The sequence below is a fragment of the Vulpes lagopus genome, chromosome 9 (genome assembly GCF_018345385.1).
Source record: "Vulpes lagopus strain Blue_001 chromosome 9, ASM1834538v1, whole genome shotgun sequence".
Taxonomy (NCBI): domain Eukaryota; kingdom Metazoa; phylum Chordata; class Mammalia; order Carnivora; family Canidae; genus Vulpes; species Vulpes lagopus.
Window position 1 is genome coordinate 17,904,440 of NC_054832.1, and position 16,992 is coordinate 17,921,431.

The 16,992-nt window shown below is 45.2% G+C and overlaps 1 protein-coding gene across 2 annotated transcripts in view; it reads left to right on the forward strand.

The window, feature by feature from the left end:
- The first annotated feature begins 968 nt into the window (after positions 1 to 968).
- HAS2 (hyaluronan synthase 2) overlaps positions 969 to 16,992 on the forward strand; it is a 32,520-nt gene continuing 16,496 nt past the window's right edge. The window contains exons 1-2 of one of the 2 annotated variants that reach the window (XM_041768458.1): positions 969 to 1,550; positions 14,873 to 15,499. In XM_041768458.1, the coding sequence (XP_041624392.1) occupies positions 14,873 to 15,499 (627 nt within the window). In that variant the 5' untranslated portion in view covers positions 969 to 1,550. Of the gene's footprint in view, positions 1,551 to 14,327; positions 14,438 to 14,872; positions 15,500 to 16,992 lie in introns of those variants that run through there. The other variant, XM_041768459.1, reaches the window with a different exon arrangement.

Genomic DNA, 16,992 nt, shown 5'->3' on the forward strand with positions numbered 1-16,992 from the left:
CTTCCCAGCTCTGGGGCATTGGAAAAAAAGGATGGAGAAAAGAGCGTCTCAAAGCAAAAGTCAGCATTTTGACTCGTTAGCTTCTCACAAGGCTCGCAAGACGCAAAAAGCCAGTTAAGTCATTCTCTTGGAAATGGCTTTTTCTAAACCGCGCTACCTTCGAGGTCTCCAGGGCACGATTTTTATCTTACGTTTCATTTATAACGCGTGCTGCCTGCGTTATTTTTACGTTAGGGGGTCAAGTTATGGGAAAAAGTGTAACTGCTTCTTTTTTCCGCTCCCCCCCCCCCCCACCACGCATGGGAATGTCTGTGTAAGAGGGGCTGTGACACAGGACATCCCAGAAACTTCCGAGCTCCTGCAAAAAAAGGGTTAACAAGTGGGAGACCTGTAGCCGATTTTATTTAGAGTCGCAGCCGGCTCTCGAGGTTCCAGGTGCGCACACACACACACACACACACCCTCCCCAGCTATGCCCCCCCCCCTCCCCGGGCTGTTACTTAGCCTAAGGGCACCACTTGGCCTGCAAGCAAATTAGCTAAAAGGTGCGGGGACTTTTTCCGCCAAGAGGGCATCCTCGCAGCTCAGCCTGGAGGTCGGGGATGTCTGCAGAGCGCGGCCTCCCCGCTCCACCGCTGGAGGGAAGGAGGGAGTCAGGTGGTGGCCAGCAGCCGCGCACGGCCGTTCTCTGCACACGTTAGCAATCAAGTTAATTGAATTCATTGGAGTTTAGAACCGGCCTGTAGCTCAGAGAGGGCTTTGAATGGCCAATTTCTCTTTCTTCCTCTCCCCCACCCCGCCTCCCGCCCGCCCGCCCGCCAGCCCGCCCGCCCGCGCGCGCTCCCAGTTCCCTCCCCCTGCGGGTTCCCCAGTCCGCACCTCCCTCCTCCGCTCCCCCCACCCCCCACCCCTCCTCCGCCCTATTAAAACACCCACCGGCTAGCTTGTTAAGACCCCCTTAACTTGGAGGAGGCAGAAAGCAACAACAGCGGGGAAGGAGAAGTCAAGACGTCTGGAAAGAATTACCCACCCAGCCCTGGCTTCCCGCAGCCCATTGAACCAGGGACTTGAACCAGCCCCAGCCAAAGACTTTCTCCTAATTCTGCGCTTCCCGGGTTCTGCTGAGTCTTCACCGGGCTTTTCTTGATACGAAAAAGAAAAGAGACTTTCCGATATCAGGGGAGGGGGAAACTGGAGCGAGAAAAAAAAAAAAAAAATATATATATATAAAATAATAATAAATAAAATAAAAATAAAGTTAATTTATTTTTAAAGCACAGATTTTTCTTTTAAGAATTAGACTGGAGTGCGACGGAGACCTTAACAAGAACAGTGGTGGAATTGCCTTCTGAAGTGGGGGAGAACCAAGCGTTGAAGACCCCCCCCCCCATCCTTTTTAAATGTTGTTTTTAAATTTTTTATTTTTTTTGGCCGGCCGTCTCAAATTCATCTGATCTCTTATTACCTCAATTTTGGAAACTGCCCGCCACCGACCCTCCGGGACCACACAGACAGGCTGAGGACAACTTTATGACCAAGAGCTGAACAAGGTATGTTACACTGGCGCGAGACGGTGAACCAGGAGGGCCCCCCGAGTAGGCCAGGGAGAGGGAAGAAATTATCCACATCAGCGTTAAAAAAAAAAAAAAAAAAAAAATTAAAAAAAAAAAAAAACCTGTAAAGCTGGGTTTTTCGACAGAAAAGTTTGAGGTCTGCCAGTTGCCCAACAGCCTGAAAATCAGGGGAGATTTCAGATCACTGTCAGGCTGGCGATGCATCCCTGTCGCTTCCCATCCCTGCGGCGCTCGCCCGCGGTCCGCTGCCTTTCGGGGAACACAGGTAGCCTCTCCGCCCGGGAGAGCCTGCACGTCCCGGGGTGTAGTTTTCCACTCCTCGTCTTCCGGAGCCGCACAGGGGCTCCCAAGTTAGGAAACAAGGATTTCCACTGTGCAGGAAAGACGCACTCCGCGCCGCGGCTCCCCCCTTGCCCCTTCCTCCCCATCCCTTCCCACCCCCTCTCCGCCCCCCCACTTTGCGCGGGGAGGACAAACCTGGGACAGCCCGATGCCTTAGTTCTAAGGGGGGGGCCCGCTGCTTGCTTGGAATGCAAAGGGTTAACGCGGCCCGGGCTCCCCGCTCCCGAGAGCCGGGACCCCCGGGAAGGAGGGTCCTTCGCCACCTCCTCGCAGCTACCGGCCTCGCTCGGCCACTCCCACCTCCCGGGCTTCCCCTCCTTTGCACTCTCCGGACCCCCAGAAAGCGTCAGGCTGGGTCCGCGCGGGCTCAGCCGGGCTCCGGGAGCCGTGCTCGGGCGGGGGGCCGGGGGGTCCCGGGGTCCCGGGGTCCCGGGGTCCCGGGCCAGGGCGTGCGTGGGGACCGCGCGCTGCAGCGTGGGCGGCGGCAGGGTCCCGGGAGCCGGCTCCGACGTGGCACCGAGCACGCCCGCGCTTCTCCCCGCGGGGGCGGCGCGGGGCCCGGCGGGCGGGGGGCCCGGGGGGCCCGGCGGGCGGGGGGCCCGGGGCTGGGTGGGGACGGGGACCGTGTACCCCCCGGGCGAGTGCGTCCGGCCGCCGGGCGGGAGCGAGGGCTCGGCTCCCGGGCCCCGTGAAGGGCGGCGGGGGCGGGGGCGAAAGGACGGTCTGCGGGCGCGGCGGCGGGGAGCCGCCCCCTCCGGCCGGGACACTCCGCCGGGGGGCAGCGGCGCTGAAACCGGAGGACTCGGGCTGGAAAGCGGGGCAGGGAGCGAGAGGCGGAGCTGCGGAGGCCCCCGAGCCCCGGGGCCTGTTACACCCGCGTGGGAGCCCCCGAACGCCCGCGCGGAGGAGGGGACCCCGCGCCCCGCGCGCCTCCGGGGAGGGGGCCCCTGGGGTGCGCATCGGAGCCCGCGCCCCCTCCCGGCCCACGGCCCCGGCCTGGGCGCCGCCGCCGCCGGGCGTCTCCCGAGCGGCCGCCCAGCAACGCCGCGCTCCAACCCACGTGGCTGGCCAGGGATCGCCTTTGACGTCACGCCCTGGGGGGAGGTGTGACGCAATAGGTCGGGGAGCCCTGATTGGCCCCGAAGGGCTTCCCCGAGCTGGAGGCCTGAGTATATATAGACTCGGCTCTGGGCTGGGAGTAAAGCGGAGGGTGCTGGTAGCTGGGCTTCCGGAGGGGCGAGGGGGCGAGGGGTCTTGGGGGGGATTATCTGCCCATTGTGGATGTCAAGCTGTTGTTCTCCCCCAGGCAGATTTCTTCTTTGCAGTGAAGGAGGAGGATAATGTACCTTTGGAAGCGTTAAACAGGATTACGTTTTTATTATTATTATTATTTTTTAGAAAGGCAATTTAAACTTTTTATTTTAATTTATATATATATTTTTTTGATTTAAACTTTTTTAAAGGTCAACACGTATTCAAACACATTCAGTGGGGAAAGGTTTAAAAGTAAAATGTGTATTTATGTAGATGTGGCTAGGGACAGATATTTATGCCCGTCAGATTGTTTGTAGATAGGGTTTTAAATTTTACAAAACAGGACTGAAGGGAATACTTAAAATCTAACCATTTTCTTTTCATTCCAGTGTGTGCACATTGATTCATTCATTATATTTTGGCTGCGCTTTCCTAGATGCTAAATAAGGTTACTTAAAGTGCTGGGGTACTGCATTTTTTTATCCTTCCTTTTTATTTTTATCACTTATTGATTGATTGATACTACATTTTTAGTACTCATCATACTCATTGCAGGTCTTCTCACTACTTGGCTGTTTTCGATTTTCCATAAAAGGTTAACTCTTTAAAGTGCCTATTTTAGTATTTATGTCATGTGTGAGTTTTCAGTTTTGGGACAAGTATTCAGAATTCTAGGTCAACATTTCTCAATGACAGCACTGGGAATTAGAATATGAACCCTTCTCTTCATTTTTGTTACATATTCCTCCTGAATTGGAGGAATAGCAAAATGTCTTGTAGATTTATTAACAAACATATTACCTGAGTTGCTTGTATTGTACATGAAACTAAATTTTTTTTTTTAAGATTTTATTCATTTATTCATGAGAGACACACAGAGAGGCAGAGACACAGGCAGAGGGAGAAGCAGGCTCCCTGTAGGGAACCCAATGTGGGACTCGATCCCGGGACTCCAGGATCACTCCCAAGGCGGAAGGCAGGCGCGGAACTGCTGTGTACCTAACTCCTTACTTTACCAGAGGAAGTTATGCAGCTTCCAAAAATTAAGGTCTTAAATCTGACGATTAGCAGCAGATTTGAATGTCACTCACCACAAAGCAAAGATGTAGTAGCTGCCTTCCTGGAACACAGGGATAGAGCAACAAATGAGTAAGAAACTCACCAGTTAGTAGTCAGATTGAAACTAATTGTTTTTGTTAGGTTTATAGAATAGCCTCATAGTTTTGAATCTTGTAAACACTTTTTTTTCTTTTAAGATTTATTTATTTATTTATTTATTTATTTATTTATTTATTTATTTATTTATTTATTTATGATAGACCTAGAGAGAGAGAGAGGCAGAGACACAGGAGGGAGAAGCAGGCTCCATGCAGGGAGCCCAATGTGGGACTTGATCCCAGGACTCCAGGATCATGCCCTGGGCCAAAGGCAGGCATCAAACCGCTGAGCCACCCAGGGATCCCCTCGTAAACACTTTTTTATACATGGTTTCTGGACCAGTTGTCTTTTAAAACAAAAATTTTTAAAGATTTTATTTATTTATTTATTTGAGAGACAGAGCACGAGCTGGGGTGGGGGAGGGGTAGAGGGAGAAGCAGACCTCCCATCACCAAGCAGGGAGCCCCACACAGGGCTCCATCCTAGGCCCCTAAGATCATGACCTGAGCTTAATGCAGATGCTTGACCAACTGAGCCACCCAGGTGCCCCTAAAAAAAATTTTTTTTCTTGAAATTTTAAAGCACAGACTGTTCACGAATTCATTTAGTGTGTCTTATTGGAACTGTGGGGAAAACCTTTATGGATAAGGTGTGGGTCCTCTTGGGCAAAGTTATATTGCAGTGTTACATTTCTTTAATTGAATTATAGTTCACACACAATGTTACGTTAATTCTAGGTATACAACATAGTGATTCAACAAGTCTGAACTTCATGCTGTACTCACCAGCAGTGTAGCTACTCACCTCTCCTCATCGTACAGCATTGCAATACCATTGACTGTATTCCCTATTTTGTACCTTTTACCCCACAACTTATTTACCTGATTTACCTGGTTACATTTTTTTTTTCAATTTAAGAACAAGTATTACATTATTAGCTTCCTGACTTTTATGTAATGTGGGAGTGATGAATTAATGTAATTAGAGAACAGAGCATAAACTCCACTGTCCCTTTCTGGGTCCTGGTTTCTTTCTTTTTTTTTTTTAAGATTTATTTATTTATTCATGAGAGACACAGAGAGGCAGAGACACAGGCAGAGGGAGAAGCAGGCTCCATGCAAAGAGCCCGATGTGGGACTTGATCCCACGATGCCAGGATCACTCCCTGAGACAAAGGTAGATGCTCAACCACTGAGCCACCCAGGCGTCCCTGGTTGTTTTTTTTTTTTTTTTTTTTAATTCAAATTCACCCAGGTTGTGTCCCACTAAGAGGCTGCAAGGACCAACCCAGTGGCAGCTAATGTGACAGCTGAATGGGGGAAGATAGCCCCCTGTAGAAAAATCATTTCCACTCCAACTTGGTTTTAATCCTTTCCCCTCTAGCGGCAATCTGCATAGAATAAATGTCACCCCACTGAATATACCTTAAATTATTCAAGTATATTTTGAATGTCATCAATGTATACAAATGTATACAGATGTGTACAATGTATACAGATGTGTAGTATATACTATATAGTGTATCCACTATACATCTATATATACTATATATATAGTATATATATATATGTCCTTGTCCACAATCTATTTTTCCGAGTTATGCCCCCCTGGGGGGGGGTTGGAAAGATGGGGGGCAGGGCTTGAACTCAAGACCCTGAGATCAAGAATGGCATGATCTACGGACTGAGCCAGCCAGGTACCCCTCATAACCTATGAAAATGTTGTTGATATTAGAGTCAAAATAAATTTAATGAAGTTACACTCTTAAATATATTTTTTAAGATTTTATTTATTTGAGAGAGAGCAAGTAGGAGCAGGAGCAGCGTGGGGTGGAGAGAAAGAAGCAGGATCCCCACCAAGCAGGGAACCAGATGTACGCTTAACTAACTGAGCCACCCAGGCGCCCCTCTTAAATTTTTTTTTGACTTTAATAAAATAGTTCCAAAAGAATGTCTCTTAAATTCATTATTTTTACTGCAAATTTTTAAAAAATAAGATGCAGTTCACATTTTAATGGAATTTGTCATACAAAAAAATATACTCGAAGAAGTCTTTATAAATAACCATAGTGTAGGACACAATATAATAGGGTCCATAAAAAAGTAAAATAGCTACTGTTTATCACATGTCTAATATGTATCAGGCACTGAGTTAGATACTCAATATACATTATATCTAATTCCAACCCTCTATAAAGAAAATTTTGTAATTAAAGGACCCTTGCCTCAGATTAAGCAACTGAATCAAAGTCACAGTGTTTAGTGAGGAATGTGGATGGAATTTAGTCTAATAATTTTTGAATATCATGCCCTGGAACTAGACCATGCTGCAGCTGGCCTAGTCAAGTTTTATGGGGGCTTAAACTGAGAAGAAATCACATCTGAGAGAGATCAGAAAAGATTTCATGAGAAGACTTGGCATTTGTGGTGCATATGGCTATATGGGGTTTTGACCTATAAAGATAGTGCCCAAGAGCCAGTGGGGGAGGAGCATAGAGAGCAAAGATTCTATGCCAGGGCTTTTTGCAAACTTTCTCCTTTGCCATGCTGAACTTTAGGATGCAGTCTGTGATGGTGAAATTCAGGAACCCATAGGGCAGTTGGGGGAATTGGCATCCTAGGAGTAATTGATTAATACTGATGGTACAAATGAAGAGAAATCTGAAACCCAGAGATCTGGATCCAGACACAGCTGGGGTGACAAGGCCTTTGACAGGCCTCAAACCTAACCTTGCAAGCTTGGCTCCAGGGTCTCTGCTAGGATCAATGCAGTGGGACTGGTAAGACAAAGGCCAACTTCAAAGCCAGAGAAGGAGAGGAGGTCAGAAGGGGACAAGATGAGGGTCATGTGCTCTAATATGTCCCAGAGGGTAATGTGCTATAATGTGAAGACTGTTGAGAGGCTTTCTTTGGGTACTTTTACCTCGGATTTCTGGTCAAGGACAGTAGCAACAATACACAGGAGGGATGTGTGTGTGTGTCAATGCAAATAAATCACTGAAGTTTTCTTAGACTTTAACCCAGTGATTGCCACACTTTGTTGCAATGAGAATCACATAAGGAGATTTGAAAACTACTGATGCTCTGTAGCCACCCTATACCAATTAACCCAGAATGTTTCAAGAGGCACCCAGGAGTAGATTTTACAGATGCCCCAGTAATGTGGATGTACATCAAAATTTGGGAACCTCTTCTTTCTGCCTTTGCTCATCACGCCTTCGTAACTTACCCTTAGCAAGCAAATGCCTACAAGCAGAGGATGTCTTATATCACCAAGATGCAGGTTTCCAGGATCCTTGCTGGTGTCACCTAAGTTAATATTCTTAATTCTAATCATTCTACGTATGATTTGATCTGTAGATACAAGTCAGGGGTAAAGAAAACCTGTGTTCTCGAACCAGGTCTGCTATTTATGAGATGTGATTTTGAGCAATGCATTCGCTAAGCAAATGTCCTTTACGTATCTCCATTTGGTCTTTGTGTGTCTAAATATTGGCTACCAGTTCAAAAGACAGCAACCTAGTCTTCAGTGGATTTTAGAATATAATAAGGAAGAGGAACAAGTGCACTCTATCAGCTAAGTTACTCTCCCTTTACATTAAGACACTGAAGCTGTTAGTATCCCATGGAACCTGAGATAAATATATATATTTCTTGCCTACTTACAGGAAGCCCGCCAAGAGGTTGTATTTCTATTTAGCAGATGAGGAAATGAGGCTCAGGGAGTAGATACCGAGAGGAATTTATTACTCTTTGTATTCCTCCTTCAGGTGAAGAGCATGCCCACATTGCAACATACATTCACCCTGATAGATACTCAGCTATGCGTGGTTATGATATGACAGTTAATGAAGTTTCAACCCTAATCCCCCAAATTTGAAGTTCAGAGATACTGATTGTCTAAGGACACATGGCTCATGTGCAGGAACCCTCAGGTTGTCAGATATCTAATATGAGGCAGAGCTTGGGCTTGAATCCATTTCTTCCCAGCCCAGCTATGCTCACTATGCCACAATTATCCCTTAATAAGGGAAGGAGAGTCTGACTGATTAGCAGGAGGGCAACAAGTGGCAGAGAGTAAACATCACTGAGCTCTAACTGTTGGTACTTTATTTAGATAGTTGTGAGTTCTCTCTTTTAATTTTATTTATTTGTTTGTTTATTTAGAAACACCATGCTCTTTTTTTTAAAAGACTTTGTTTGTTTGTTTATTTATTTATTTATTTATGAGAGACACACAGAGAGAGGCAAAGACACAGGCAGAGGGAGAAGCAGGCTCCATGCAGGGAGTCCGATGCAGGACTTGATCCCGGGACTCCAGGACCACTCCCTGAGCCAAAGGCAGATGCTCAACCACTGAGCCACCCAGGCATCCCCTCTCTTTTAATTTTAAAAATCTGTCTTGTGGAATCAACATGATGATTTCCATTTTATCTTAGATGAAGAAACTGAAGATGTCAAGTATTATGTAACTTGTTCAGTGGGACCGCACCATTAAAAGAAAGAGCCAGGAATCTATCCCAATTCGGTTTGATTCCAGAGACGTGTAGGTGTGCATGCACCCACAAGTATACACACACCCGAGTCATTAGATCCAAACACGAAACAGTATATGGATCAGTAGGCAATAAATATTGTAAGAGTACCAGATTTCAAGTTGATAAGAGATTACCTCATTACCCTCCGTGTCCCAGACTTGACCACTGGATTCATAAGGTTCCTCAAATTGTAACTGGAGCAATTTCTGGAAATGCTTTTGGAAGTCCACTTGCCTTTTCTGACTTATTTAAAGATCTTCTACAGCTGGCCTGGTACTCCCTACAACCATTACATTTAGATAGTTGGGCAAGAAATTTTTTTGTTTTAAGATTTTATTTATTTATTCATGAGACACAGAGAGAGACAGAGACACAGGCAGAGGGAAAAGCAGGCTCCCCGTGGGGAGCCCCATGTGGGACTCGATCCCAGGACCCTTGGATCATGACCTGAGCCGAAGGCAGATGCTCTATCACTGAGCCACCCAGGCGTCCCAAGGGCAAGACATTTTTTTTTAAACATTTTTTTTAATCTTTATTTATTTATGATAGTCACAGAGAGAGAGAGAGGCAGAGACACAGGCAGAGGGAGAAGCAGGCTCCATGCACCCGGAGCCCGATGTGGGATTCGATCCCGGGTCTCCAGGATTGCGCCCTGGGCCAAAGGCAGGTGCCAAACCGCTGCGCCACCCAGGGATCCCGGGCAAGACATTTTTTAAAAATAAAGAAAAACCTTGCTGGTAGAGGGGTAAGTAGTCTTAAGGGTTCAACATATATTCATTGACCCTGCAGCAGAGATAGGAGAGGGGTCTGTTCTTTGTCTGCATTGACTGCCTGAGTCCAAAAGGACTTATTCATTTATTCAGAATGTCTTTATTGCATGCCTACTATGTGCCAAACCCTGTTTTTGGTACAAGAACACAGTTTGTTGAGGTCATCAAATCTCTGTAGCTGTAGAGTATATATAGGACTAGTTAGAAAATCCAGCAGGGTCTGGGGAGAATCACAGGGAGTGAAGAAAGGGTAGGGTGGAGGAATCATTTTAGAAGGGAGTGGTAAGCTAATACCTTTCTGAAGAGATCTCCCTTGGCCCTAATCTCTGTAGCCTTTCCCAGATGCTGAGGACTAATTTGCATTCACTTTTCTTCTCCCGGATTCCAAACAGAAGGACCACTTTAGGAAGCTGTGGGGAACTCAGTTCTTGCTACTGCACTAGTGCTGTGAGAGCAGCTGTCCTTCTAGCTCATTCCACATTGCCTTCTGGTTAATAGGAGATCAAAGGGGAAAAAAGGGCTGATACCCAATGACCTGTAGAGAACTACTTGGGGTATGTGAGCTAACAGCAAGGCTTATATCTGCTCTACAGGTGGGAAAACGAAGGCAGGAGTGCCTTTCTTATAGTAAAGCAGGATTTTGGCTGCAAGCATTAGAGGAACTGATACTGTATAGATGCAACCACTAGTTTTCTCTGGGATAGTGTCATTCTATGCCCTTTTGGGCTGCATCTGCATAGAAAAGTATATGAGCCCAGAAATCTTCCCTGAGTGTGGGCTGATCTGAGTGTCAATTCCCCACTTTCCATGGTAGCAGGAAAGTTCATTTCTAACATGTCCTCACATGACATGTTGTATTAACCAGACACAAAAGGATGCTGCCTCTTTTGTCATGATGATTCAAATCTATTCAGAAAATATTTACTGAGAATACTCTAATCTGGCATTATGCTACCATGTGGATTCTACTCCTGATTTTGTGACTGTGGACAAGTTACTTGTATACTTAAGAGTCTTGGTTTCCTCGTCCTATGGAAATGTTATTTGTAATATGAGATTAAGAGTACATGTACCATTTAAAGTTAAGATTAAATAGGATCATGCTACTCAACAAAACAGAGCTTGCCCAGGTGCCAGGAACCTAATGAACGGTGAATGTTAGCGGATATAATAGTGATGCCAAGGATGATGTGGATGCATAAAGTCCCATCCATTGATTCAGCAAATATTTACTAAATACCACCCATAAGCCAGGCAGTGTTGTATGTCCTTGAGGCACATTAGTGAAAATAGATTTTTAAAAAATCTGTTGACTTTGTGGGACTTATATTATTGTACATCAAGGTATTCTCAAACATTTGGTTTGGCTTAGAATTCCGTGAAGACTAGTACTTAGTGAATAATTAGTATCAGGTGTAATAGTAGCTTAAAAATTAAAGTTTGATTTGGGCAGAAAAAAAGAATCCAGGTTTTAGGTCTTAAGTACTACTGGAAGGTGGATTTCTAAATCCCCTTTCTATGTAGCAGTAGACTCTTATGATCCAGGATGGAACTAACCATATTTCCCAATTTAACAATCAAGCCATATGTCTGACAAGGAGAGTTTGCTTATGAAACAGAATCTGAATTGAGGATTGTCTCCGAAAGTCTCACACATATGGTGCCCATATCTATGAAATTGCCCTGGGGGAAATTATAAAGAAACACTCTGCGTGTCACTCCTTGAGATCAATGTATTCCCTCAGGAAAGCTGGCTCTGAAATGTGCCTTTTGCCCTTTGGCCTGGACAGAGATGTCGCATGTGTCACACCAGGCAACAATCCGATACGTCGCCGAAATAGGTTCGATTTCAGTCATGTTGCTGTGGTTTACTAGCAGCTTTTCCCAGGCTTCAAAGGGACATTCTGTAGACTCCTATGATGTAAGAGGGTGTTCCCACTTCAGCTGTGGCCAGCAGATGCTATGTGCACACTCTCTTTGTCCACGTGTGCTGATAAAAGCAAGGAAAATGTGAATAATGGAAAAGAATGGCAGGCAGTTCTTTTGCTGGCTCTGGTGATTTTAAACACAAGCGAAACACACACTTCAGCTTCTCCCTGGCAGAGCGTTTTGGTCTCCTTGAAATTTTTCACTCTTGTGAGAATGACTCACGTCTTGGAAACGTCAAGTTCCAAGTCTGGTGCTCCCCGCACCTTTAGGCATGGGTTAAAGCGCCCGATGGGAGTTTTCAGCATCCTGTCAGCTGTTTGAATTAACAAGGGATGCTGTGCTCTCTTGCCTTTCACTGGAAACTCAACATTTCACTGTTCCCCAGCACCGTGAATTTTCCATTGTGTCGTGATTACCTTAATCAGTCTCTGATGTCCTACGGAAGGATGGGAAGGGGACCGCATCTGCGTACTGTTGTTTCAGCTTCCTTGTTAGCCGACACTTTAAACTGCATTGTGTCTTTTGGTTTTGTAAAAACCCTTTCAAGGAACACTTTGATTTGGCTCCTCACTGCAGCTCTGTGAAGGTCCTTGACAAATACTATTAGCTCCACTTAACAAAGGAAAATAATGTCCACAAGCTAGAATCCTGGTCACCAGGCTGCTTTGCATTACCCTGGTTGTATAAGTGAGGGGGAGGTAGACTCAATTCACAGTGGATAAAAAAAAACAAACAAGCACCCAGAAATTATTTCTTGCTAACTAAGTGTCCAAGGCGGGTCTTCCTGATGGGTGGCTGGCTCCCTTCCACGTGGGAATTCAAAAACCGAGATCCCTCTATCTTTGGGTTCTGCAATCCCCCCGGGGAATTTGTTGGTATGTGCATCAAGCCTGTGGAAGGAAGAGAGATTGCTCCTGACTCTCCCTCAAGTCTTTATTGGAAGTGGCCCATCTCGGGTTTCCAAAAGCTGGAACACCAGGGCCAGCCACGTCAAGCAGTCTGTGCGTAGGAGAGGAAGCACGATTGATGAGCAGTCATGCAAAGGGTCCCCAAAGCATAATGCGCATCCACTCAGGACCACCTCAGTGGAATATGAGTGGTGCCTCTTGGATCTGAGCGATGTGTTGACCACACAATGAGTAACAACCAACATCATACTGGGTGCTACGTGGACATTCAATATTAAGTCAATGTCAGAGTCGGAAAAATAGAAACAGCATATCCAGCAAGAGACTGTGCAGAGATAATTGCTTACTTTAAGTTTCCACTTAGAGTAGATTTACTTCGCTTTCAAAAGCTGGTTGAATTAAAGAATAAGGTTAAGTATTAATTATACATAGATAGGATGAAAACCCTGAAGTCAGTGTGAATGATTGGAGATTGGGACACTGCGTTTATGCCAACTGTGTCCTTCATTATAGTTCATTATTGGAAGAGGAAGAAAATAAGCTTTGTGTGAAAAGTTCTTATTGTGACTTATAATAAGAAATACATATTTGGTCTTCATCTTGTTCAGGGCAGAGCTTCTAAAACCCTTGGTACACTGAAGTGAGACACAGGTGTCTTTTCTTCTGTTAAGTGACTTTAAGACCTTCGAAGTAAGGGTGAAGACTGGTTGCCAATGGAGCCAACCATTTGATTAGAGGATTGGAGCATCTAGTCCCACCCCCAAACCTCTGGGGAGCTGAGTGGGGCTAGAGATTGAGTTAAATTAAAACACAGAAGAGAGTTGAGAGGGCTTCTGGGTTGGTGAACACACCGAGATTTGAGAAAAGTGGTGCTCTTGGAGAGGCATGGAAGCTCTGTGCCCTTTCCCCAGATCTTGTATCTGGCTGCTCCTGTGTTAGGTCCTTTTTATAATAAATCAGTAATCTAGTGAGTAGACAGGTTTCCTGAGTTTGTGAGCCACTCTAGCAAACTAATCAAACACAAGGTGGTGAACGTCTGATCTATAACTGGTGGGTCAGATGATGTATAGGTCACAACCTGGGCTTGGGACTGAAGTTGGGGAGATGGGAAGCAGTCTTGTAGGACTAAACCCGTGGAGTCTGATACTATTGGGTAGATGGTGTCAGGATTGAGTTAAATTGTGGGACACCCACAATTGTTTGTTGGATGTGTGGGAAACCTTTCCACCACACACTGGCCCTGGGTCCAGGGAACCCAAAAGAAAAACAAAATAACAAGTCTACCAGGTAACTCTAATGCATTCAGCTTTGGAGATACTTTAGGAAATACAAAAAGAAAAAAAAAAAAAAAGAAATTGTCCTCCTATACTCTGGATGTTCAAAACCTTATTCAGGACACACACAAACTATAGGGAGGAGCACACAACTGGCTGTTATTAAAAGCTGAAATGTGTCTCCGGTATAATGTATTACAGCTTCGAGAGGATGGGAAATTTACCTGTTGAAATTAAGCATGGTGCTATTTCTTCCTTAACTTATGAATCATTTCTATAAACATTTATTGTGTGCTTACTCTGTTACAGTAAGCTCTCTGATCCCCAGGATTTAACCATCTGGTGTTAGTGCTGGTGGATGGAGGAAAGAGACTTCTGAACAAAGGAATGCAAATCAGAATTACCAGGGCTTGATAGATGTATGTGCAGGATCCCCAGGCATGAAGAACTTTTAATGTCAACAGAGATTTGGAGTCTAAACTCCCTCTTTTAATAGATTAAAAAACCCTGAGGCTCAGAGGGGTAAAGTGGCTTTCTCAAGGTCACACAGCTAGTTGTTGGAAGAGTTAGTACTAGAATCCAGATATCCTGATCTCCAACCTCAGCTGGCTGCATGGAAAGGATGTGAGCTGAGGGGTTTGGATTGGAGAAGAGATGAAATTTGGCAAAATCTCCTATCCATTTTTCACTGGTCAGTATTGGGGGGTTCGGAGTAACATGGTGTAGGAAGAATGCCTTGCTCACTAGGATGTTTAGGTTCTACACCTAGCTATGACCACCTCCATAGAGTGCATCCTTAGGTAAATGATCTAACATATCTAAAATAATACTTGCATGTATTTGTTCAACACATTATGGTTTTCAGTACCACCTTGCCACCATCCTCTCATTTGATTCTTGAAACAGCCCCCTGAGGTGTACCAGAAGGGCAACCTAAATAGATAGATCCAAAATAGGCATCTATTTTGCAAATGAGCAAACCTGAGGTATAGAAAGTCACACAACTGGTTAAGTGAAAAAGTGTGTGGCTCCCAAGTGCTTCTTGTCCAATAATCCCCATGATACCATGTTTATAACAATGGGGACCAGAGTGGCTAACCGAGAGTATCCTTTGATTATATTACAGATGCATTGTGAGAGGTTTCTATGCATCCTGAGAATAATTGGAACCACACTTTTTGGAGTGTCTCTCCTCCTTGGAATCACAGCTGCTTACATTGTTGGCTACCAATTTATCCAAACAGATAATTACTACTTCTCTTTTGGACTGTATGGTGCCTTTTTAGCATCACACCTCATCATCCAAAGCCTGTTTGCCTTTTTGGAGCATCGAAAAATGAAGAAATCCCTAGAAACACCCATCAAATTGAACAAGACTGTTGCTCTTTGCATCGCTGCCTATCAAGAAGATCCAGACTACTTACGAAAATGTTTGCAATCTGTGAAGAGGCTAACCTACCCTGGGATTAAAGTTGTCATGGTCATAGATGGGAACTCGGAAGATGACCTTTATATGATGGACATCTTTAGCGAAGTCATGGGCAGGGACAAATCAGCCACTTACATCTGGAAGAACAACTTCCACGAGAAAGGTCCTGGTGAGACGGATGAGTCACATAAAGAAAGCTCGCAACATGTCACCCAGTTGGTCTTGTCCAACAAAAGTATTTGCATCATGCAAAAATGGGGTGGAAAAAGAGAAGTCATGTACACGGCCTTCAGAGCACTGGGACGAAGTGTGGATTATGTACAGGTAGGTTTCCGAATTCCTGCCAGGGCAAACATACATTTAAATAAAGCAGCTTTTGTATCTCTGCAGGCATATGCTATAGCCCATCCTTGTCCCTCTGAACACAGTACTCCTTTCAGTTCTTTTGAAAACAGCATGACTGTTGAAAGCACATTTTGAAAGGGAGGGAAAAAAAAAATCTTGTGTAACTGTTAAGACTATCTACGAAAATCCTTAACTCCTCCAGTGTTATTGGTTGGAAATCAAGATTATTTTGAACAGGAGACCCTTCCTTCCTTCTCTCCCCCCCTCCCTTACCTTCTCTGCCCCCTTGCTTCTGCCAAGTCAAATCCAACGTCATTTTCCACAGTCTTAAAATCTCCAGCCTTGTAAGAAAATAGTGTCTGCCGAGCAGAAGGGTCTTGAGAAAAATCTGCAGGCTCGAGAGATGGCTATAAAACGTTTTTTCACAGAGACTGGGCAAAATGGGGGTGGTGAGAACAATTTTGATTTAAAAGGCGAAGGAATTCAAAACTGAAAGACAGAAAGAAAAGGAAAACAAAAAAGGGAGAAAAACAAACACACACACAAAAAAACCCTTCCCAGAGCAAAAGCGAAGTAATGTTTATTTCACTCCCCAAACAGCATTACCTCACTCACTGCACTTGACCTTTGAAAGCATTTGTGATGGTGTTTGGTCTCATGAAAATGAGACAGGCTGTGTCTGTCATTAATTCCCTGACTGCTGGCCCTGGGGCTTCTCCCCTCTTAGTTGAAGCTTTCTCTAGAATGTTAGTAGCGTCCCTGTGAGTTTGCTGGTTGCAATTTTCTTGCAGATACTTTAGTTGGGTTTTGGCCATGATGATTTGGAAAAAGGAGACCTGTCTCTGATTTAAGAAAATCCATTGGGACACCCTCCCTGTCCTCACATAGGTGAAATGCTTCTTTTCAGAAGACCTGTCATATACTTTAGGGACTTTTATTCCCGCAAAGTCATGCCCAGTGGGATGACATGCTTTGTGTAATGGGATGCCAATGGGCAGTGGCTGCAGAGTCCAAGTATTGCTAGCTGGGTGACCTCGAGCAGGACCACCTCCCCTGCATAGAGTTTCCTGCATAGAGTAAACCAATCTCACAAGGGGTTTGCGAGGACCATGGGGTTAATTTTGGTTAATATCTGAAGAGTTTTGAGGCATTTTTAAAAAAAGATTGTATTTATTTATTCATTACAGACAGAGAGAGGCAGAGACATAGGCAGAGGGAGAAGTAGGCTCCATATGGGGAGCCTGATGCGGGACTTCATCCCAGGACCCCGGGATCATGACCTGAGCCAAAGGCAGATGCTCAATCACAGAGCGACTCAGGTGGCCCCCAAGGCATTTTTTTTTCCAGTTGATACCAACCTGTGTGTTAATCTCTTCTAGGGAATTGATAGAGTTTCACTCCTAAGTTTCTCCTAGTCTCCTAATTTCTAGAACCGTTGCAGTTGAGGTTATTTTAGTTAACTCAGGACATTT